Genomic DNA, 25,462 nt, shown 5'->3' with positions numbered 1-25,462 from the left:
AGACACCATTCACCCAAAAGATATTCTCTCATTGGTTTATTGATGACGATGGTGGTTCAGACATCTGTGTTCACCTGGGTTGACCTGAGTGATTCTGGCCAAAGTATATGATTCATATCATTTCATCCTGTAAGAGACCACTCCCACAACTCTGTTTTTGCAGCGACCCATCTTAATCCATGCCAGCAAAAACTTTGTGAAAGTCTCTTAACTTTAAAGTCTTGGTCACCTATCTGTAGATATGTACATGTGTTTTTGATAAGAAGGGGAAAAAAGCCTGATGCATAAATAGAGAGGCACTGGCTGAAAAAAGGAGGAATGGGTTACCCCTCCCTGAAAATGTCAGGATTTCCTGAACGGGCTCAGGGCCTCGTTAATCTAACGTGGAGGAGAAGTGGTTGTTTTCATGTAAATTTGAATAACACATTGTTTTAATGCGGAGAAGGTTTCCCACTAGCTTTTCCTTTCTGATACCAGGCCCTTCAGCTCCACAATGACCTGTGTTCCTACTGTATGTAATGCATGAACAAAGCTGGGTGTTGTACATCCTATTTTCTAATTGTGTCTCGATTTGTTTGGTGTTTTATTGCCTGAGGTTTCAAGAGCACCTATCATGCTTTTCCTTATTTCCTTATTTTCCGTCACTACCTACAGTAGTGGATTCACATATTAAACATGCACAAAGTTTCAAATAATGAGCTCTATGTATGCAAAAATAATCCCTATGTCACAATATCAGGTACTCAATGTGGTCACAAAAATAGCAGTGTTTTGCAGTGTTTTGAAAATCAAAGTGAGGATGCAGCAGACTAGTTTATTTTGGTGAAATTTAATTGCAACAACTCATAATGGCGCTCACTACTTTTTTTGGCTCCCACATGCTTGTAGGCATGCCTGACAACATCAAGGAGTGTTCCTAATGAGACGACGGATGGTGTGGTCCAAGATTCAGACTAGGATGTCACTGACTTCCTGAACAGTCTGAGGGGCAACCTGATAGCGTTGGATGGACCCAAACATAATGTCCAAGAGGTCTTCTATTGGATTTAGATCAGTTGAGATAGGGGCCAGTCAATGGTATCAATTCCTTCATCCTCCAGGAACTGCTTGGATGAATGAGGCTGGGGATTTTCATGCACCAGGAGGAATCCTGGACCCACTGCACCAGGGTAGTGTCAAGAATTTCATCCTGATAACTAATGTTGCTTAGTCGGTCTGTGAGTCCTTCCATGGATATACCATCACTGACCCACCACCTAACTGGTCGTGCTGAACAGTGTTATAGACAGCATAACATTCTCCACGGCTTCTCCAGACCCTTTCATGTCTGTCACATGTGCTCAGGGTGAACCTGCTCTCATCTATGAAAAGCACAGGGTGCCAGTAGTGCATCTGCCATCTCTGGTATTCTATGGCAAATGCAAATCTGGCTTGGCAAAACAGTGCTGGGCAGTGAGCACAAGGCCTCCTTGGGGATGTTGGTCCCTAGTGTACTCTCTGCCTTATTCAGTTAGTTCTCTGATTGTTTGGTCAGTGACATCCACATCAGTGTCCTGCTGGAGGTCATTCTGTGGCTCTGGCAGTGCTCATCCTATTCACAAAGGAGTAGATATCGATCCAGCTGTTGGGTTAAGGGCCTTCTATGGCTCTGTCCAGCTCTCCCAGAGTAGGTGGAATCTTCTTCATGCTCTTGAGACGGTGCAGGGGAACATAGCAAACTTTCTGGCAATGGCACTTATTAATGTGCCAACCTGGAGGAGTTGGACTACCTTTGAAACCTCGGTAGGGTCCAGAAGTGACAACATTAGGCACCCTAGTCCAATGCAAAACTAGTGAAAACAGTCAGAAATAATGGGGAGGAAAGAAACTTTTTTTTAACAGTGCTCACATGGAGGTGGCGGGGTCGTTGGCATTAAACTATACAAAAAGAAGAACTATTATTTACAATATAATTTATTAATAAGTCCATCATCAGAACTTTTCTAGAGTGAATATCCTTTAAATGACTATCTCAGAAACAATCATCCACCTGTGAGCATAGAAGTCCGGCACATATGATGTTCAAAGCTTCTGTGAGGTGTAGGCAATCTGAAGAAAGTTAGCTTGAATGGAGATAAGCTAGCTTGTTTCAGACACAGGAAGAATTGCAGAGCTCCACAAAACTAACAGCACTGCTCACCTGGTCTGGCGAAGAGGAATCGGTAATGAGATGCAGAGGAAAGGGTCAAAGGTGTTGCTCTGTTTCAGGCAGTGTGGGCATGTCAGTGAAGATCTGCGGGGACGAAAGAACACAGTCACATTAGTCTCGAAAAAACAGCTGCACTGACTCGACACGGGCTTCCAATTAATCTCAAAGTCCTCCTGATTAAGTCTGGCAGGAAAGGAGATGGCTTAATCTTGTTACACAAGTGAACAGCACAGGAAAAGTGTTCACAGTGCTCCATTCAGACGCCTTGATCTGATTGTGAGAAAGGAAAAGATGAGTGATGTAACTGGTGGGAATGAGAGAGAGTCGAGGGATGGGGGTGGGGGTTAGAGGTAGTTGAAGCAGCCCCCCTGGGATGATTGGCGCTATAAACGCAAAACAGCAAAAGCGGTTTCCACGCTGTTGCGTCACTTTCGCTGCTCATTTGATGCCATTAAAGGAGGCAAAGGAGGTAGGTGAATTTTCTAAGTGATGGTCTTTGTTCCTTTACGTCTGGATGCACAGAAAGGAGGGAGTGACTACAATAGCGATTTTTGATTCACTCTCTTCTGTGGATAGCTTCACTTCTTTCAGTTAATCCCTCTTAATGTCATCGGAAGAAATAGCTTATTCCGGTGAGCTAATTGTCTCAACAATGAGTCAGGGAGCCCACAGAATTTAAAAGCAGGATTGCTGGAAGTGATTTTGTAAACCTCAACTCTCTGTAAACAGATCTAATTATGTGAATGTTCAACAAATTTGAAAAAAAAAAAAAAAAAGCAGTACAGATTCAAAAACAGGCGTACTCATACACACTCTTCTAAAGTTACCAATAGAAGACTGAGCCTGTCCATGGTTTTTATGGTTTACAGATGAAATGAATAAAATTCGCACAATGAGGCATCTGTACCACCTGCAGTATTTGCTTTGTGCTGAAATTCAGGCTGTGGTTTTGGTCAGTATGTAGACCAGATTCCTTCAGATTCCTTCCAGTCCAGTTAAAAGTCCAAGTTACTGGAAACTTTCCTCAGAGATTTTGATCCATGACATGATAGCATCACACAATTAAAACCAGGTGGAAATGATTTGGGGTTTGTGACAAACAGAAGAAGAGTACACTGTGGTCATAACGGGTTGGACATAGTCTGCAACAATACTCAGGTAAGCTAACCTATTTAAAGGATATTTAGTTGGTACTAAGTGGCCCAAAGTGTGCCAAAACATTTCCAACACCATTACACGACCAGCAGCAGCCTGAGCTATTGATCAGGATGGATTCATTCTTTCATATTGTTTACAATATACTTGACCCTGTTATCCAAATCCTGCAACAGAAATCAAGACTCGGACCAGGCAGCATTTTTCCAATCCTATATTGTCTAATACCGGTGAGCCCATGCGAGCTGTAGCCCCAGGTTTCCTGTTCTTAGCTAACAGAAGTAGTCCTCTGCTACTGTAGATACCAGGTTCAGCACTTTGAGGTTCAATATCCTGTGCATTCAGAGATGTACATACCTTAGTTATAATTAAATATTTGAGTTTCTGTTGCATTCCTATCAGCTTGAAGCAGTCATACTCTCCTCTGACTTTTCTCTGAAATACAACAACCATGTTCAAAACCACTCAAATCATGTTTTTCAATCATGAAGTTGCAGTCTGCATGCCTAAATGCACTGAGCTGCTGCCATGTCATTGGCTGATTAAACAATAATACATCATCACATCATATTATTTGCTCCTTATAAGATAAATTAAACATACTATATGTATAAAAATATATATTTATAAATATAAACGATAATGACCATCAAAATTTGTAACTTCCATAAACTGCACTCCTGTGCTCAATTCAATAGCTAATTAAAAGCAACAGTTACAGTTGAGCTTCCCCTTTGGCTGCTGTTAGCTCAAAAGTTTAATTTCCAAACTAGCTAGAAAAATTATTTTAGTGTAAAAATTACTAAAAAGTTTCTCAGGAGCACCATTTGACTGTGTTAACATAAAAACGTGTGGTTATACTTTGCAGGTGTTTGGTATGGCTCTGTGTAACTGCTTAAGTGTGACGGACGGTTCTGCTGCGAACATCTGTTCAGCTGTAAACATATTCCCGAGGGTTTTCCTTTCCCACTGGCACAGGAACCTCACACCACACCGGTGGCGTGCACAGCATGTTTCAATGGAACTATAGTGTTGATCAGTCATTACTCTAATTTATCTTTTCATTTTTATTGCTTCAATATCAAAACAACAGAAATACATCTGTTGAAATAGTGTGGAAAGCACCAGGCAGAACATTAACTAAGAGATTTGTGGGAAATACAGCTCATGCACAGCAATATGTAAGCGTAAGTAGAAGATCTGAAGTTCACATCATGTCTTGATTGAACTGAGGTCACGCTAACGACGTGTGAACCTTTTCCGACCTTAGCACACTCCATGAGAAAGACATAGATAAACTGATCAAATGTGTTTTCCTTACAGAAAGGCACCTGACAGACCCAGTGAGTGAGTAAAGGGAGGTGTGGGAGGCTGGTGAACAAAGTGCTATTCAAACAAGCCCAGCTGACATGGGCTCTTAGTGGATCTCTCCATTTTGGCAGAGTCGAATGGCTGCCCTACGGATGTCTTATTCTCGCCAGGAAACAGTGAGGGCAACCGCACTGCATGCATACAAATCACACTCAGCCTTAGCTAAAACATAGATGTGCCCAGCGCTGCTCTGAAACACTTAGAAAGAAAAAAGCAGCAAAGGAAGAGGTGATATTCTGGTGATGCTCTAATGGAGGAAGCGTGGAAAGGTTGAGAGGTATGTATCCCCTCGTCTGTGATGCAGCCATGCTGAAGAGACTCTTGGCTTGATGCTTTCCTACAGCACAGAGCTTTGAACCTTCCTGAATAACACTTAATTTACTTATCTGCTTCCACTTCATTTTCTTTTCTAAGTAATTAGAAACAAAACAACTTGGGTTGAAATGAAACGCGCTGGCACCTCATTTTTCTCACTAAGCCTCGTCGCTATTCTCTGCTGGGAGCTGGGGAGCAATTTATTGACTACGTTAATGTTCTGAAATTGAAAAGGCATGAACCTTAATTTGTGACTCATAATTCTCTAATTAAAAGTACAATTGAGACATAATAATACTAGAACGAGAGAGTAAGCGAGATCCCTCGGAAAAATTGGCGCCACAGTAAGACGAGCTCCACACTCCCACTGAAACTGCACCATATCTGTAATTTGAAACACTTGACTGACTGTCATTCAGCCTTCATCTGGTGCACACTGCTGGAAAGTCTTTTTCTTTTTTTTTTTTTTACTAACTACAGCTACGGTAACTCACCCACATATAGTAAAAGATTACAATCTTTGATCTAATTTAGGCTTTACTTTATGTGGACCTATTATTTACATTTTCTGCCATATACATGCTGTTATAATATCAGATGCTCATATTCAACATGGCCAAAGTTTACAGTGTACACCGATCACACATAACATTATGACCAGTGTTGGTCAAGTTACTTGAAAAAAGTAATCAGTAACTAATTACTGATTACTTTACTTTACTGATTACTTATTTTCAAAAGTAATTAATTACTTAGTTACTTTTTAAAAACACGATTTACAACCTGAATAGGTGATAAAGCAATAGATCTTTCAGCCCAGTTCTACTTTTTCTGCATAATCCATCATACAAATGTAATCAAAAGAAAAAGTCTCTTTTTAAAACTTGTTTTATTAGTTTTAATCTTTTAACTTTATGCATCAAGTAAAAATTTTATTATATGCAACATTCACTGACTGGAAGAAATTTGTTTAACATTTGAACCTATTTTCTGCACATTCCAGCACATAAAATAAAATATTTTTTTGTGTTTACACTCACTCTTTCAAATAGATGCAAGTAAAACACAGCAGAAAATAAATAAAATCAAAGACTAGCGGTACTGTTGCTCTATTTTCACCTGTTTAGCAGGAGTGGGGTAGGCGGAGGTTTGCCCTGGTGCAGGTGTGCTGCAGCGGTCAGTTGAAGAATCCGCGAGTTTCTCTGTGAATTTCACATTACGTCGTAGCGCACTCGGTGCTTGCTTGGAAGTTAAGGGTTTTTTTGCTGTAAAAAGAAGTTTTCTTCCCACGCACAACAGACGCTAATGTTTTTGTCACTTTTTACGGAATCAAACTCAAAGTAAGGTCAGTACTTCCACGCTTTAAACGCTGCACGCTCATACTCTCTCCACACTCGATATATTATCCATTGTTGATCTGCACACAGCTGTTGTCACAAACGTCGCACTCGCTTACGTCACTGTCATGAGACATTCTCGCAAAAAAATCACGGTTTTTAGTAACGCAGTAATGCAGCGTGCTTACGGGAAAGTAACAGTAATCTAATTACCGTTTTTGCTATAGTAATCCCTTACTTTACTCGTTACTCGAAAAAAGTAATCGGATTACAGTAACACATTACTTGTAATGTGTTACTGCCCATCTCTGTTTATGACCAGCTGCATAATATTGTTGGTGAAGACCTTGACTGGTCTGCAGCTCTGCAGCCCCATACACAACAAACTGTGTTGCTCTGACAACTTTCTATATTAAACTTCATATAATGTAAAGATGCGATAATATAAAATACTGAGCTGGGTCCATTTTAGAGGGCCTAAACTTTTATGGATCAGTGAGTGAACCGAAGTAGAAATGAAACTAAAGTCATCACAAAACGAGCCTTTTGATCAGCTCCAGAATGTGATGACACATAACATAAATAAAGATCTAATAATTGTTGGCGCTGCTCGCTTGGACGGTGACTTGTTTGAACATGTATAATGGCCGTGATGATTGCATAGTGACAAACCGGGCTATTACAAGGATAATTCTCCGGTCTGTCAACTCTAGATGTTGTATTGCATTGGACACTGCATTGCAAAGTGCTACCCGAGCAGTGATGGAGCCCCAGGACTCAGTTCCTTTGAAGCCAAAAGAGAGAGAGACAGGAGTTGGGAAATTTTTTCTTCCAAGTCTAATTCCAGCAGTGCAATACATTCATAAGCAATTAAAAACTCAGTGTTTGGATGCTTGTCTGCAACTCTTGCACTGGTAAAATAGACTGACAGTGTAATGTATATGCTGGAGTATCTGTGTAAAGGTTTTGCTAAGGAAAACTCAGCCTGTAGTACACAGTATACAACAGAAGGACTGAAGTAAAGTAAATAAAGGACCTGAAGTCAGAGTACACCAGTGTATACTTTAGCTTATTCATTCTCATTTGACCCCCTGCTGAGTTAAAAAAAAAATATACACAAACAAAGCAGAGGGTCAACAATAAATACATGTATCACCAAATTACCCATGTCCAAACACAGATACAATCTCTTTAAAAATTTACATTCAATAAAAATATCTTTAGAGTTAAACAATGTCGTTACAGACTTCAGTTCAGCATTCAATACAATCCACCCCTCACAACTCAACAGGAAACTGACAGACCTGGGCATCAGTTCCCTCATCTGCAAATGGTTACTGGACTTCCTGACCAACCGCCCCCAACATGTCCGGCTGGATAACCGCTGCTCATCTAAAATCACAATGAACACCGGTGTACCACAAGGCTGTGTGATGAGCCCTTTCCTCTACTCTCTCTTCACCCACGACTGCAGACCTGCTGATGGTTCCAACACCATCATTAAGTTTGCAGATGACACCACGGTGATTGGCCTCATCAGTGACAACGATGAAGCCGCCTACAGGGAGGAGGTGGATCGTCTGGCTGAGTGGTGCGACAGAAACAACCTGCTGCTTAACACCGAGAAGACCAAGGAGCCCATCGTAGACTACAGGAGGAATGCTGACCCACATCCACCCATCCACATTAAGGGGACGGCTGTGGAGCGTGTGAGCAGCTTCAAGTTCCTGGGAGTCCAGATCTCCGAGGATCTCATCTGGACGACCAACTGCTCCAAGCTGGTCAAGAAGGCTCACCAGCGCCTCTTCTTCTTGAGGACTCTGAGGAAGAACCACCTGTCCTCAGACATCCTGGTGAACTTCTATCGCTGCACCATCGAGAGCATCCTGACCAACAGTTTGGTACGGGAACTGCTCTGCCTCGGACCGGAAGGGGTTGCAGAGGGTCGTGAAAACTGCCCAGCGCATCGCCGGAGCACCACTTCCTGCCATAAAGGACATCTACAGGTAGTGGTGTCTGAAAAGGGCTGGGAAAATCATCAAAGACCCCAGTCACCCATCACATGGACTCTTCACCCTCCTGCCCTCTGGGAGGCGATACAGGAGACTAAGACCACCAGGTACCGGAACAGCTTCTTCCCCACAGCTGTCAGACTCCTGAACTCTGCCTCCTGACATCTGACCCATGTTAAACTCATGGACTGAACATACACACACCCACAACCACCTACACACACACACACACAATGGACAACTGTACCCTCAAACACACAATAATAACATGGACTGAACCACCACTCACAACCACTAGCACTTTATACAGCCTCTGTAGAAATTATCCACATATCTCACTTATCTTAACTGCACTACTGTATAGCTCTGTGTAAATAATCATTCTGTACATACGATAATTTTTAATCCTACAACTGTTTATAACCTGCATAGTTCACATTTCTGTATAACTGTATATCTCAGATTTCTGTATAGTTTTTTTATTTCATATTTATATCCTGTTCATAGCCTGTACATAGCCTGTACTCACTACAGCCTGTACATACTTATAGTTATAGAATATTCATAACATACTTCATACCGTGTACATTATAACATACCATAATAGACCCATTTCTGTAATATACTTACATATCTATATTATTGCTAATATATATTGTAATATATCTATATCACTAAAGCACTTCTGGATGGATGCAAACTGCATTTCGTTGCCCTGTACCTGTGCATGTGCAATGACAATAAAGTTGAATTCTATTCTATTCTATTCTATTATCTTATATACATTTGGTGTCAATCTAAAATATACAGCAGATATATTTAATGATTATAAATAAATAATGAAATAATGACACTAATATCCAAGGTTTCCCAAGCTACAGTGTATGTGATTAACATATGTAACATAATAAAAATCTGCCCCACCTACACCTCGCCAAATAACACCAAACCTAAACTACGCAAATTATTTTCCAGCTGGAACTGTCGCTGAAATAATCCAGAATGTAAACAGATACATGGATACACTCATACCACTTTTCAAACATGCCAGATTTCCAATTTTGCCTCAGGATATCAGATATCCTTATGTCAAGTGCTGCTTTTATGTACTTGCCATTTACCACTCCAGTCTGTCCCCATAAATAAGAAAGTCCTACATGATCAAATATTTGCTTTACCTTCACAGCCCAGTTTGATATCAAGTGGGCCGGACCAGTACACTGTGTTTTCCTGCAGTGTAAAGACGCTTAACTACACATTTAATCTTTGCTACATCTTAATGTGGTAAAAGCAGAGTAGTGCATCCATTTTTGGACTCCTTCACATTTTTCAAAGTAGTCCCTTGGGCCAGATTGGAGTCTTTATTGAGCTTATTCTGGCCCTTGGGCCTTATGTGTGACACCTCTGATCTACACCAAGATCCAAGAACGTCCTTGGTAAAACTAAAAACACAGCTGCAGCAGTATTAAGGATGTACAAGAGCAGGTAAAGCACCACAAAATACAACCACAATGGCTGTCCGTCTGCAGTGATGCCACTGACAGTGCACTGCTTTCATCATCTACCTCTTAAAAACAGACGATTCAGAGCCGGCGGTGTTCTTGTCTGTAGGAATTTTTGTGACAGCTTGCTCTCAAATTTGCTGAAGAGCACGAAGAGAAGCCTAACGAACACCGGGAGCAGGCTAAATGCTTCAGCTCAGAAGGGGTCCAGTATGTTTCTTGTGAACATGACGCAGAGGTTGGAGCGTGATGATATGGACCCGGACGAGTGCAAAAGGGAGACAACATTTATAGGCGGCACAGACAATGCCTGAATGCTGGCTGACAAGATGACTTCCGTCTCCTAAAGCTTGGCAGAAGATGAATATTCCAGCATAAAAAGGATCCACAGAGCTCTGCCAGAATCACACAAGAGTTTCTAAAGAAGGAAAATGTAAAAAAATATAAAACCCAAAAAACTATCACTTGACCAAGCATTTCACCTGCCTTTAGTCCAATAAAAAACCTTTGGGGTGTTTCAGAAAAAGGAAAGGCGAGGCAGCACATCCTCTCCGTCAAAGACGAGCAGGAGGAAAAAAAGAGTCTCAGAAGAATGGCAGAACATTTCTTCAGAAATTTGCACAATAGCAGCATCAAAAATAAAGGTGGACATAAGAAGTGTTGAAAAAAAAACAGCTTCAGATCTGAGCTCCTTTTGTGGGCCGCGTCTTTTTACTGCAGTAAACCTCAAACGGTGGTTCTAATTTTCAATAAGAGCAATTACCCCGCTCTTCAAATTGGTGCAATTATTTTGAGGTGATAACATGTTCAATCTTTTGACATCTACGTGCTACCGCAGAGCGATGCACTCGCTCCTGTTGTATACTGCGCACTCTCTCTGTGCCGCCTCACCCACTCTCGCTGGCTAGGACACTATTTGAGTGGGAGAGAGGAACAAATCTTGCCTGCCGGGCTGCTACGGCTGCTGCTTCCTATGTAGACCCACCCAGTGTGTCACAGCTGAAACATTTGAGAGTGAGGGTGGCAATTAGGCGATGCGCTCTGACAGATGTAATACTGGCAGTCACACAGAGCTGCCAATTTTCCAAAGAATTAGCAGATGGAAGAAGGTACAGGCCACAGAGAGTACGCATCAGAGGCAGTTCAGCCTGGAAAGCCTGCACTTTTATGAAAAAGTCTTGTTCATAAAAAGATGAGATTTGAAATCAGCAGCAGCAGCAACAACTGCTTAGATGTTAGGTATAATAGAAGTAAACTGTAACCTAACTCAACTAACCAATGAGGTAAAGCCTTGAAAGTTAAACTGCGGCATAAACGTAGTTTCTAACGGACAAGATTAAAAATTCTATTGAGATAAAGTCGACCTGTTTCACTCTCAGGAGGCTGCAGCTGACAGACGTGTACATCAGCCGCCTCTTTATCTCCAGGATGACTGATCCGTGGGAGACATGAGGACATCCAGCTGCACCGAAATGTTAATAAGACAGTGTGCTAAGCGCTTTCCCCCTTTCCCCCCCTTAAAACCCACCTTCCAAAAAAACAGGAAGAAAAGTCTTTGATTGAAAAATATTCACAAAGCATTACAACAGAGAAAATACTCGACCATTGTGACATCCCTAATTGTTTCAGCACAAAAAGGAAAGCACTCCAAATAAGTACTTGTACTTAAGAGATTTCTGTTTTTCTAAGAGGCTCAGAGGTTAGAGAAGCAGGCCAGTTTTTCATTGGGCCTTTTCAGAATAACTGCCTCTGTCTGCCTGGTAATTAGTGCTGTGTGTGTGTGTGTTTGTGTGGGCGAAGATTTAAAGTCTTTCTAACCTGGCATGTGTGTCTCTGAGGGCTTCTCTGTAAAAGAAATAATGACATCTCCATTAAATCGGCCGTATTTAGCAATTACTCTGCAATCTGACCGGTGAACCCTGAACACCGCGTACTGTGAGCCTGTAAGTGGATTGTGTGATTTGACCCCCTCTCTTCACTGGTATTATTCAGTAATATTTATGTCATTTATCTACACAGTGTGAGCCTGGACGAAACACAGGAGTGCCATGAGACAGACGTGTCCGCAGGAGCTATTTAAGTCGTGACCTTTCTCTTGCAGAGCAACCTGACATTTAGACCACTTGACAACATGGCAGTGGACCTTTGTGCAAACAAAACTCACAAGATGCTTGATACGGTATGTGCTGATTTCAGCCAAACAGAAAGAAATGTCTCCTGGCAAAGTTTTTGGTTCAGAAGAATTTTTTTTTTTTACAAAGTCACTTTTGTCTTGCAACAGTCATTCAATGGGAGAAACAGTTTGACAGGCCTTCTGTGTCTGGTAACTGTTAGACCAAGTTACAACCATAGTCTGTATATAAAAGATGGATGCAGCTGTTGAACTTCTGCAAAAATCCCTTAAACCCAATTCTTTCTACTGGGATAGACTCCTTTGGATGCACAAAGGAATCTTTTTTTAGTACTTAGGGATGAGTTGATTCTTGTTCTGTAACTTACTGTAGGTAGTATTGTGATTTTCACTTAAATAGTTTATATGCTTTACTAAGTCTGAAAGGTGAAAAACAGGTTTTTAATGCAAAACGATGTTTAAACTGTTGCTTTTATGTAATACATCTATATAAACACAGTTTTTTCCTCCACTAACTTTCTATATTGTGTTCTTGTGTGCCCCCACTCCTTTGTTCTTGGTCTCCCTCTGTGACACACATTAAAATGCCACTTCAAGGAAGTTACCCGCATCTTTTAAATACAGTCTATTAATGACTCAGGGAAGGTTTCAGCAGTCACTTGTACCATTATCTCTTCACGTAATGATTGTAAGCCAGCAAGATGTGACAAACTGATAATTTGTTCTTAATGTCGACTTCATTTAAATCAAATTTTATCCTTAGAAACTCACTTGTATTGTGCCTGGAAATGCTCCTGGACAAAGCTGTGCTGGACTCTGGGCTGCTGTGACTGGGATGGATCAGGAGACGGCACTTCCTCAGCTCCAACAGGGCCCTGCGGCACAAAGGAGGCCACACATAAACACAGAAAGTCTATCCCATTGTCACATTTATTATATATATACTGCAAAGGTTGTTAGGCATTGTTAATGAGACAGCAAATATGTACTTTAAAGGTCCATCCATCCATCCATTCGCTTCCGCTTATCCTTTTCAGGGTCGCGGGGGGCGCTGGAGCCTATCCCAGCTGTCATAGGACGAGAGGCGGGGTACACCCTGGACAGGTCGCCAGTCTGTCGCAGGGCCAACACACAGGGACAGACAACCATTCGCACTGTCATTCACTCGCACATTCACACCTAGTGGCAATTTGGATTATCCAATTAACCTATCCCCACAAGCTGCATGTCTTTGGACGGTGGGAGGAAGCCGGAGTACCCGGAGGGAACCCACGGGGAGAACATGCAAACTCCACACAGAAAGACCCCGGCCTGATGGTGGAATTGAACTCAGGACCTTCTTGTTGTGCGGCAACAGTGCTAACCACCGTGCCACCGTGCTACTTTAAAGGTAAATTGAGTAAAATATCACCAGTAGATGTCAGTAGATTGCAGACAACCACCCATCGAATTCTGTTTTTTTTTTTTTTACCCTTTCCTAATTCAAGTGTATAATCTTAGCTATGGGGGATGATGTAGGACAAACAGCCTCGGTTGCCATCCATCTGTAGTGAACTGTTATGTGTCCATATCTATCTACTCTGGAAGAAGCTGTAAAACCTTGTGAAAGTAATCTGATAACAGTCAAAGAGATAGTGAAGCTTAGTAGCAACAGCTAATGAAACTTTCTTTGAAGTGGATCCAACATTGTTGGATTTGGACGCTTAATAAAGAAACTCTCATACGATGTGAGAGTGTAATCAACTTTTTTGAAGGAAAGTGTGATTTTTTTTCTGTTAGCTAATAACCAGCTGTTTTTTTTTAGCTAGCTTTGTGTCAGATGCTCGAAGACAGGATGGTTGCATGTCTAATTTTCTGAGTAACTGTAAAAATACCAGGAATAAATCAACATGTTTACGCACGGTTTTGTGTGCTAGAGCCCTGACTTCAGTTTAGGAGACGAGGCTTGAGGTAAGGAGGAAGTGGATGAGGTGGAAATGAAGGAGGAAACAGAGCAGCGTTAGAGGAAGAGAAAGAAAATATACTGTACATGTACAAATGTTAAACAGCCGATTAGGTGTTAATCGATGTCCATCTCGGTCACTCAACAAAGGCATTTGCACGTTTTTACTGGCTGCTTTTTAAAAAACCTTTAAAAGAGCGCTCCGTCCTACATATAACCCCTTCAAGAAGCCTTTGTTTTTATTTGATCAAATTCTTACAAATGGGAGGAAAATGGCCTTGGATGGAGATAAAAGTAGAAAAGTTCAAAAAAAGGAGTGAACAGCCAAAGAATTGCAAGGTCACACTAAATGTGTGGGATGAAACATGCTGGGAGGATCATAAGGAATGCTGACGACACAACTATGTGAACAACCTTCTGCATCAGTTTGCAGATGAATTCATGTTTTCCTAATTACAGACCATGAGCAATAAACATTTGAATAATGTGCCTCACTTCATAATGCTGCCAAAATGTATAGATCTTTTTGGCTGTGTGCGTAAACCAAAGTTATGTAGCGGGCTGAGAAGAACACAGTAGTAGTGTTTGTTGTGCTTTAATGCCTAGTGCATCATATTCTGCATCATCAGTGTAATCCCCCCCATGCAAAACCTCAATAAATGACAAAAAAAAGAAAATATGAAAATCATTTTTTACAATTTGTCAGCAGGTTCAATAAAAACTCAGGACACTGAATTTTCTGGCAATTATTTGATGATTTAGGCTTTAAAGGGGTTAATAATGACACACTTTAACTAAAATTTAAAAGTGCTGAACGTTATGACACGTAGTCACACAGTGATATTTCTGTGCTGTATTGACTCATTCACACCTTTTCAGGCAGGGGAAAATAAAAGCTGGAAAACATTCTTTAAGTGGTTCTGCTTTAAAAGGGCATAATGTGGCATACAGACCTGCTGCTAGCATTCCTCTGCTCGCACGCTATCAGTCCCACAATAGCCTGGTGTAAAAAGTCAGGTACTTGAGACTGCATTAAGTCATCATATCATCTTGGTGCTTTTTACGCCGGGCTGGCAGAGCCAAATGGAAATGCACTCTCTGAGCCTTCTCTGTTGACCCACACTCTCGCTCTGTTTACTATTCCTCAGGTTTCTAGCTACTGGTCCCGTACTGGCTGCCGCTGTTCCCAGGCTGGCAGCTCGACCATGACGTCCCCTCACAAACAAAGTTAAAAAAGGGGGTTTTGAATTTCTAAAGGGGAGAGGGAGGTGGAGGGTGTGTGCGTTGTGAGGTGCACTCAGAGTAACGGAAGACTCCTTTGCAGTTTGCCACCATTTCCAAATGCTGACTCTATTCTTCTGAAAGCATTTGAGCTCACAGAGACCCCAGCCTGAAACCTGACCACCCTGCTGCGCTGTGCTTTAAGAGGAGCACAATGACAAACCTCTACCTCCTCTCTTTTCATGGAGTCGAGGAGCTTTCATATCTTCCTGTCACAGGAGGATTAACCAAAAGCGGAGGTTCAACACGGCTGATCTTCCAGTTACCGCTTTCTGTACAACATGCAGTGAGAGCTCGAGAGTGCAGCCTGTCGTGCATTTGCATTTCGAGCTGACATCAAGCGCAGCATTTTACTCCCTCTTTTTCTTCCACATGCTTGCTAATGGATTCCACTGCTATCTTTATGGAGAGATAAAAAGCAACACCGAGGCCACAGAGTTCAAACACAGTTGGTCTTATCACCTCTCTGGAAACCCATGCCCCGCTCTGCCGTGTCAGTAGACTGCAAGGTGTTAGATGTGTGCTAACAGTAGCTGTTGACGGCGTGGACATTTAAACACAGTGAGAAAGTGGGGGCAGCTTATGCGCCTGCTGATATGGGGTTCTGAAGAGTTATCTAAATGATCGTGGTCAGATATCAGTTCCCACAGAGGAAGCTGCGTCTGCTGCTGGTTTAAGAAATTGTTTTACAGGTTGGGAAATGACCCCAGCAGAACAGGGGGGCCATCTCAAGGGATGGCATGCACAAGTCTGAAATTGAGATGCTATCTTTGAAATTGCTTGTCAGAAAAATGTGCCATCTTTCAACCTGATAAAACTGTAACTAAACAGACAGGCAACAGAGAGAGAGAGAGAAAAAAATCCACCCAGCTATTTATAGAGCCACGAAGGAAAAGAGAAAAAACCCCAATATAAAATATCACTACTTTTCTGACACTTACCTTTCAGTATTTGAAGCAAACACACACACAAATGTTCCCTACTCTTTACAAATATTTTCATTTTGTGACAAGCAGAGGCTCATCCAAGGGGAAACTGTTTTACCAGTCCAGTTTAATTTTATTTACACAGCTGCTTTATATTGTAAGGTAAAGACTCGACAATAATACAGAGAAAACCCCAACAATCTGATGACCCGAGCACTTGGTGACAGTGGGAAGGAAAAACTCTTTTAACAGGAAGAAGACTGCAGCAGTGATAAGGAGTCAGGCTAGCAGCATTATGGCTTTCATTTGTACACGTACAGTAGAATTACTGCTTTAAAGTCTCTTTTGGGTTGGTTTTGTGTTTATACCTAAAAAAATATAAGAAAGATTACTTGTGTGTTCTCATTGGGACAGGTATGTAGAACTGTAGCCTAAGGTTTATATAGCTATCAATTTACAGTGTAATGTAAAATGAATGTAATGAATGGCATAACAAATTACTTTCTCCAGGGAGTATGTATGATAAAAAACTGCACTGCTTTTTTACGTCAAGTTATGCGTAATGTGTAATACATGACTTTTTAGAGTAATGACCCCAAGACTGGGTCTAACCTCGTCGGAAAACTCAAAAGTAAAGTGTGGAACAATTCACACATTTAATGCTCGACTTGGTTGTGAACTGAGGACAGCTGTCTAATCTTCACCCTGCAGGAGGAGGGCACATCATCAGCACAGAAGGTACCTCTGCTAGCTAGCCAGCTAACAGCAACAGCTTTGTTACTGTCATGTCAAGGCAGACCGTGTGGAGTGGAAAGCAGTGGACCCAAATACAGATGAACGAAATGTGGAAACGTAACTGTATTATAACAAATGGCGTGCCGTTTATTGATGCCGAAAAACAGAAGATGAACCAAACATAAAAAACAGACAAATGAGAAACTAATCACAAAAACCTAAACTGGGGAAACTAAATACACAAAAACCAGGAACACTAGGAAACACAAATACCTGAGACATGGGATGTTAGTGATGGATGATAAGCAGACAATCAGAGGAAGACAAAGTGCTTAAATACACAGAGGAATAATGAGCTGGGAGTAATCACGTACAACAAGACCGTGAGGAAGCAAAGCTGAAAACACTAACATAGCACATGAAACCGTCAAAGTAAAACAGGAAACATGAGACAGGCACAGAGACACGGACTTGACACTGAAACAATGAGAAGCACAGACATGAAAGCATAACTTGATTAAACGTGACAGAAGGAACACAGGGGAGACAGAAACCTAAAGACTAGAAATCACCAAAAATACTCAGGAATAACTAAAAGAGCCAGAAATACAACACACTAAACCATGAGAAACCACTAAATCACAGCACACTGGGTCACCAGACCCCGGACATGTCAGGCATTAATGTTCCACTATTAACATTACTGTTAGTATTAAACTGTGGTCTTCAATAGAGAAAATATGTGTAGCTATAGTTTCTTTTTATTTGAAACAACATTGCTAAGAATTGAAGTCAGATTGAAGTCATTTCAATCTGGGCTACCTTCTAACAGCAGGTTCCCTCGTGGGACTAGTGCTGACCTATCACTGGTGGCAGTGCTTCTAACGTTACTGCATCCCTGTGGCTGTTAGGCTGCTGTTACACACTGGGTCTTCATAGTTTTACATGGTAACACAAGAAGGGTGGTATCACCCCACCCTTCTTGTTGCAACTGACCAGTCATATATCTGTGATATTGTAGCCTTGTAACTGTGGACAAATACAATAACATGGCTTGTCCCTAAGTAGAAGTAGGATGGAAAAAACACAGGGTCATGGTGGATACGTGGGCCACACATGAGACTTTCACCCAGAAGAAAGGAGCTTGTGTCCCGCGTCAAACTTGAGGTCAATGATAGTTGTTTTGTTTTTTCAGTTTGACTCAGTATAGCCACCAAAACTACCTGAATAGATTTTGAAAATAAAATCCTGGATGAAAATTTTCTTCTGTTTCTTTGATGTCCTGGGAATGAGAATGTGTTGGGAACACAATGTAGTGCGTTTTCAATCCAGATCTGTTTGAACTGGTGAATTCTGATGCATTTTCATTGTGAAGACTGTTAATTTAGCTGGACCAAAAGGAAAAGAAGAGTCTCAGAGTGCATATGGACTTTGTTATGGATACTTTAAAGTAAATTCTTTTGATTTTGGCACGCTAATCCAGTATTAAATTAATCTAGTAAGGGGAACTCCAAAGAACTGACCCCTCTGACTTATAGAGTCAGTCAGAAGAAGAACACTGCCAAGAACAAACTAAGTTGCTAAGCAGAGAAAAGACCCCAAAATGAAATCGAAATAAAAACCAAGGCCAGTCATATCTACAAAAGCAACACTGGGAAATGTAAACACAAAAATGTGCAGCCGCCAATATCCGAGATATGTAAAGCCTGAGAATTGTCTACCTCTGCTTAATTCAATAAGCCTCAATGCCAGGAGAGGGGCATGTGCCAGTGCCTGAGGAGCAAGGAGTAAATTAAAACTCAAATCCCTCACCCTGGCACCTTGGAGTGCTGTAATTGATTTCTGGGATTTAGATAAATGACAAAGATACGGCACGCAACTGAGTGGTGGGCTGGAGGCCGGCCGCCAGCTCAGCACTGTCAGCAGGAGGCCAGAGTTCACAAAGTGTGATTTTTTAAGTCGGCTGAAAGAAGAACAGAGAGTGAGGCCACAATGATTGAGAGCGAGTCGTGATAAGCAAATTGTTGTGCGGTTGGCTGCTCAGCATCAGACAGCCGCCTGGAAAGGGTCAATTTCTAGAAAAATCAGAGAACGCTAGCTGATTTAAAAGCAGAGGTTGTTATTCATGCTGGAAACAAAAATATGTCATTGCCTTAATGTAAGTACATTACTGACTAGGATTGTGATGGTGTATTATATGGATTCCAATTGTTTGGTTTGGTAAATAAAAAAACATCTTATTTTGCTATACCCTTTAAGCCAAACATTTACAACATGCTGACAGCGCTGGCCGATTCATGTCTGAGTGACACGACAGGCACAAGTGACGTTCACTATATCTAAGTGATGATATAAAAGTCATGTTTCATGTCAGTTAATGATAAATGAAGTAAATACTGCAAAGCTTTAAAAGCTGCAGCAGCAGCCACCCTACATCCAGCATGGCAGAAGCTGAGCAGACACCCTGCCAATTTTAAGAAATGTGTATAATGTGTTAACTCACACTACATACTGAGTTTATGCTATGCTCACGGTCTGAATTAGCAACATCACAGTGCAGAGCTCATATTCAGCAGAAATACCAAGGCTCTGCATTCTTATTGTTTTCTGTGCAATAATAATATACCTGTGATACAAAGGGTCATACCGAAAGAAGAACTTTATGTAATGTTACACCACTTGTAGAAGCTGCTTTTGGAAGTTTGCCTATAGTGTTTTAGGCACCCTTGGCAAAAGCACTACATTTACTCACAATGCGTTTCAGCAGTGCGGATGTAGACACCGATGACTAGCGCACTACCACATCTCTGTTAAAGACTGTTGACTGCTGGACATCTGTACTTCAGCACGAAAGCCTGAAATCACACAGATTAACAGTGCACTCTGTCCCATCGGAGAGGCTTTCAATAATTCACCCCCCAAAAAAGCGTTGCCGGGAGTGATTCATCTGTGAGTGGATCCACTGTAAAAGAACTCAGGCGCTTTTACTCCACTGTGGCGAAAACCCAGGAAATGTGGCACCCCTCCCATCCTAACAGACCACCCATCTCATCCCGATGGGGGGAGACCGATCGTATAGGAGGGGGTGAGTGTTCTTAGTAATGGCCCTGATGTGAATAATTTAAACAAACCCTGGAAATGCACAGGAACGGACACTGGAGAAAGCACTATGAGGAAGTGATTGAGAATAAGCCACAACAGCACCTAAATCCCCATGGTGATCGTAACAGGGAGGGTCAGAAAAGGATAGACAGCGATATAGGGCAGCTGTAAAGACACACATATGCATGCATTTATTGATATAAGTAGTGAGTCAGTAGTGTACTCAGCTGACAAAAAGACTGTTGATAAATAATGGACGGTCTCTTTCAACACCACCTGCTGTTGCACTGTTATCTCTCTATAAATAGTCTCAATAACTGATTCTGGAAGCTTTTCTCTCTGACCCTTTTGGCCCATTACATCTTCCCCAGGCGACCGCTCGTTGTGGGGTACATTCATATTTATTTGCTCAGCGTCCAGACATGAAGGCTTGGACTCTAAGTGACCTCCTGGTTGTAACTGAATGACGGCTATGCGCTGCACATCTTAACAGTATAATGGCTTCAGTCTGCTCTAGTTTTGACTGACTTTGATCTTCCACAGTTTCTACAAATCAGAAATGATCAAGAGAGCCTGTGCTGCTAGGCAACAGCCACGGAAACATGTACACTGCTTGAAAAAAAGTTACAGAAAAACTTTGAAAACATCAGATCTCAATGGGGAAAAATTAAGCTGGATATCTATAAGGACTGGGTAAGGTGTAAGAAACAAAAGGATGCCACATTGTTTGATGGAAATGAAAATGATCAACTTCAGAAGGCTGAATTCGAAGGCAACTCAAAAATCAGTGCAAAAAATAATGGAGCAGGCTAGTCCAGTCTAACAGTGGGTCTAAGGATGTTATCCTGATACCTAATGGCACCTGTCTGCGTCTTTTTCTTTCTCCCGCTCTCTCTCATCTATCTTGTCAATGACCCTCACCAACCTGTCCTCCCATCTGCCATCTGTTCGTGTAGCAGCTTAGTCTACCACTGCCTCATGAAAACCTTGGAGCTCAGTTGCAATAAGATGCTCATCCTTGAAACACCCTTTTGGATTTCAGTTACTACCATCTTCACCACTTCTTCAATCATGTGCTGTTAGAGATTTGTTCCTATGCTTCTGAAATAATCAAGTAATCAATTGGCTTTGTTTTGCATCTTATATGTTGTCATGGCAATGACATCTCTTTATGGATCGATGAATTGATCGGTAGATAAAATAAAGCATTTGATAGCTGCTCTAGTCTGTGAGACTGAGAGATACAGATTTATAGATGATCATTTCTTTTTTCCCCAGCTAAGGTGGGCTTGCATCACCGTGCATCAGGAGGACAAACCTCTCTACTGCTTGAGCTGGAGCCACAACAATAGGCGTTCGCCCGACATGAGGCCAAGTTGTCAACTCTTTGCACTGAGGGGGAGGGGTTTCAGTTTCCACTAACCAGTCACTGAACATCAACGTCCCCCTGCTTTACAGCCATGGGGCTGCAGTGCTAATCAATAGCATTCCCACAGCATTCACTGGACTGATTACTTTTCAGCAGAGAAAGCGCTGTTTCCTCTCACAATGCCACATGAATTACTCAACAGAGCAGTGTGTGCTGATTCAAAGTTCTGGACCAAGGCAGAATAGACAGATGACATGGATTCTAATATTTCTTCTTGTGCTGTGCTGTCAATGGGTTTTGTAATTTTCTTCACAGTCAGATCATCCTATCATTTTCCTGAGCTATCACCAATAACAGATCCACTGCTCCCACTCGCCACACAAACAGTGCAGAGTGGGAGATGTGTGAGATATGGACATGTGACACACTCTCCAGATGCTTCATTACATACACCTTGCTAGCACTTGGTTGAGCCCCCTGACGCCTTCAGAGGTTCCCTAATTCTTCATGGCATAGATTCAACAAGGTGATGGAAACATTCCTCAGAGATTTTGGTTCATATTGACCTGACTTGTTGACTTGTTGGCTGAGAATTTCCCAAAGGTGCCCTATTGGAGTGAGATCAGGTGACTGTGGAGGCCATTTGAGTTTGAACTCATCGTCATGTTCAGGAAGCAGGTTTGAGACGATTACTTTGTGACATTATCATTATTATCATTATCTTTAATCCAAATTCTGACCCTACCATCTGGATGTTGCAACAGAAATCAAGCCTGTGTGAACAGCTTCTTGTTGCTAGCTGACTGGAATAACACCCGTCATGGTCTTCCGCTGCTGTAGGCAGCATGTCTGATGGTTCAGGATTTGGCTTGTTGTGTGTTCAGAGATTTGTCCAATTGTTACGCATACTACAGCTGTAATGCGTGATTATTTGAGCTACTGCTCAGAGCACTCTGGCCATTCTCTGACCTCATCAAAAAGGTATTTTCACCCAGAGAAATGCTGCTCATTGGATACTTCAAAGTTCCAAGTTAAGTTTTGAATTTACTTTAAAGGCAAATCACTTGCTGGGTCCATGTCCGCATTTTAGGTTTAACAGCATTTTAGTAGGTAAAGGTGATTGGCTTGGACATGAATTGAGTTGCAGTTTGGAGAAAGTGGCTCACAGGCAGATCCTCATGTACTAAATAGGCACATCATCCGACGTGCAAACAGCATAGTGAAGGACACTTTCCACCCCTCACATGCATTGTTCTTCCTCTTCCCATCTGGCAGACGGTTTCATAGTATAGTACTGTATAATATAGTATTGTATAGTTAGTAATTAGTACCCTTTTATCGCTAAATTTTACCAAAATGTTATTTATTTGTAATTTCTAGTTTTATATCTCTTGGAGATATATCTTTTATATACACCATGAGGCGCTTGGGGTGAAACAGCCTTGTTGTAAGCTGTATGCTGTGTATACTGTTGTATTGACAATAAAGCTCTTGAATCTTGAATCTTGAGAAGTGAAGAAGTAAAAGAAAAAGGGGAGAGAGGATGGGGCACATAAATGATAATGAACAGCTTGTAGAACTGGGGGAACCTATGTAGATGAGAACTGGAAGGAGCGTGTTTGCAGGCGTGGTCGCGCTCCTGAAATTCTCCAAAAAAACAAACAAAACAATGAACTACATGTGAATAAAACTAGCAAATACGTGATATTCTTTCTGATTTTGAAAGACTTTATGTAAAATTAAATGTGATGGTTTTGACTGTTTACCATAGCAGTCACAGAGTCTGATCTTTGCAACCATCACGTGAAAATGAGTAATGCAAAGCCACTGTGAGGGAGCTTTGTGTACTTGCTCTGCTAGTCTAAGAACATCATGACAACAGAACACAGACCTATAAATGGATTTCATCATCATCATCATCATGATTATCATCATCACCAGATGGTAGAGAACGGGCTTTCAGCAAAAGAAATGAAAGCGACAGAAGGAAAAAAAGATGCATCAGACAGACACGGTGACACGAGAACAAGCCAAGATGCAAAGCTGGTCAGAAAGCAGGCTATAATCATGTGGCCTAAAAAGTCTTGGTGTGGTGTAAACACGGTGTCTGAGTGACGGGTGCAGCATATCCACTAACCACACTGTGAAAGAGTAGGTAGTGTTTGTTTGTTTTGCTTTGTGTTTTTAACCATTCAGTGTCATACGAATGACTCATATTTTTAAAGCAGGTCATGAGCTGACTGTTATGAGTAACACTGAATAGGACATCAGTTTTGACAAAGCAGCCCTTGCCCCAATAATTTGACCTCAGCGTGAGTCACAAAAACGAAGGACACTGACTAAGGGCTGCTAAAAGTAGAGCTTGATTAAATAAAAAGTGATAAATGATGAATCCTGGTTTCTCTCCATTTTTTTATTTACTTGTTTTTAGCTTTGTATTTGTGAGCTGAGCACTTTTTCCTCTCAGCAGTTGGTCACCTGTAAAAGGAATATCCCACACTTTAGTATCTGCTGCTGCATTTCTCTGTCTGACTTTAAAGGCCCTGCTGGAATTATACTTCTTGTTTTTCACCAGGTAATGAACTCAAAGATCTTTGTACCAGTGCCTTAAGACACTCACAGGCATAGTGTGTCTTTGAGTGACTGTCTGCATTAAGAGTGAACTTGATCAAGACCGATCCTGTGCACAGGAGCTAACGCTGATCCAACACACACTTTGAAATTATTCAGTTAGTTTAGTTAGTTTATTTTCTTGCAGAGAGAAAGAAAACTGATGAATAGTATGTTCAGTAAAATGAAGGTAAAAATTACTGTACACCAGTGGATGTAATGTAATGTACGTTCATGTCACTGGAAAAAAAAAGTGATTCATGTCTCTTTGAAGGTATTTCTAAAAATGTCATGGTCTCTGTGTCTCCTTGGTGGACCTAGGTTTCAGGCTACATGTTGTTTTTAGTTTGTCTCTCTCTCACCTGTCTGCCTCTCTCACCAGCTCAGCTGGGCTCCCGCCCTTGGCCCATGCACCTGCTGTGAATTTACCTGATTACCTGGACTCCTGGGCTATTTAAGCTGAGGGCTCAGAAGGCTTCTTCGCTGGATCGTTGAGTTACTCTCGTCAGTACAGCCCTGCTAAACCCTGTTTCTCGTGTGAGTACTCTGTTTATGCTAACCGCAGTTCTCTTGTGCTTAGGGTCTCGGACTCGTCTGGTACCCCCGATCTGTTTCCCTGGTGGCGTGGTGTGGAGTGGAGTGAGAGTGAGTGTGCTGAAAACAAATACGAGAGGAGTGGAGTGTGTTTTGGACTTTCTCCCCTTTTCCCCCTGGACCGTTGCTGCTATTCTAGTTCAGCTGGTCTGCGCCTGAGTCCATTTTCGCCTGCGTGACAAAAATGGATTAATCAACGTGTTTTATATACTATTTATTTATTTATTTAATAGTAGGTTAGGTGCCAGTATGTTCTTGCTGACGCACTGCCTCTTCCTGGGGTCCAGAGTAATCATTTTATTTATAAAGCACCAAATCACAAAAACAGACACCTCAGAGAAAACCACAGCAACCTGGTGACTGCCTATGAGCAAGAGTGGGAAGGAAAAACTCCCTTTTAATAGGATGAAAACTGCTTCCTACGGAAGAGGATTAGGGCCACTGGGAAAAAAATCTGAGAAAAAAAGTCAGAATTCTGAAAAAAAAGTCTCAATTCTGAGAAAAAAGTCAGAATTCTGACTTTTTTCAGGAAAAGAAGAAAAAAAAAAAAAGACATGCCCACTTTTTTTTCTCCAGTGGCCCTAATCCTCTTCCGTAGCTTCCTGCCTACCAGTGGTGGCTTTAAATTTTTTTCAAAGTGTGGTCTTCTAAAAATCTCATAAAGCACTATTTCCATGAAGTAGTGCTTGATAATTCACTGTGTATTTAAGAGAGATTAAAGTTGATTGTTAATGAACATTTACAATGAAGCAATGCGGAAACATGAAACGTGTAATGTTTCCAGAAGTTCCCTCCCTGTACTCTGACAAAACACAATCCATGTTGCTGCCATTTAGCCTGAAGAACTTGGCTTAAACTAGGTTTAAAACCTGACAAAGAGAAAATCTCAGGA

The 25,462-nt window shown here is 41.6% G+C and overlaps 1 protein-coding gene across 2 annotated transcripts in view; it reads right to left on the bottom strand.

The window, feature by feature from the left end:
• The window catches only part of usp43b (ubiquitin specific peptidase 43b), a 94,904-nt gene that overhangs the window by 48,705 nt on the left and 20,737 nt on the right, over positions 1-25,462 (bottom strand). Inside the window, exons 3-4 of one of the 2 annotated variants that reach the window (XM_087839583.1) lie at positions 12,783-12,886; positions 2,180-2,272 (exon numbers count right to left, since the gene is read on the bottom strand). In XM_087839583.1, the coding sequence (XP_087695709.1) occupies positions 2,180-2,272; positions 12,783-12,886 (197 nt within the window). The remainder of the gene's footprint in view (positions 1-2,179; positions 2,273-12,782; positions 12,887-25,462) is intronic. The other variant, XM_087839584.1, reaches the window with a different exon arrangement.

The sequence above is a fragment of the Neolamprologus brichardi genome, chromosome 4, assembly GCF_056152115.1.
Source record: "Neolamprologus brichardi isolate AB-2024 chromosome 4, ASM5615211v1, whole genome shotgun sequence".
Classification (NCBI taxonomy): Eukaryota; Metazoa; Chordata; class Actinopteri; order Cichliformes; family Cichlidae; genus Neolamprologus; species Neolamprologus brichardi.
The sequence above is the reverse complement of the archived record's forward strand: the minus strand, read 5'-3'. Positions and strand labels throughout refer to the sequence as shown.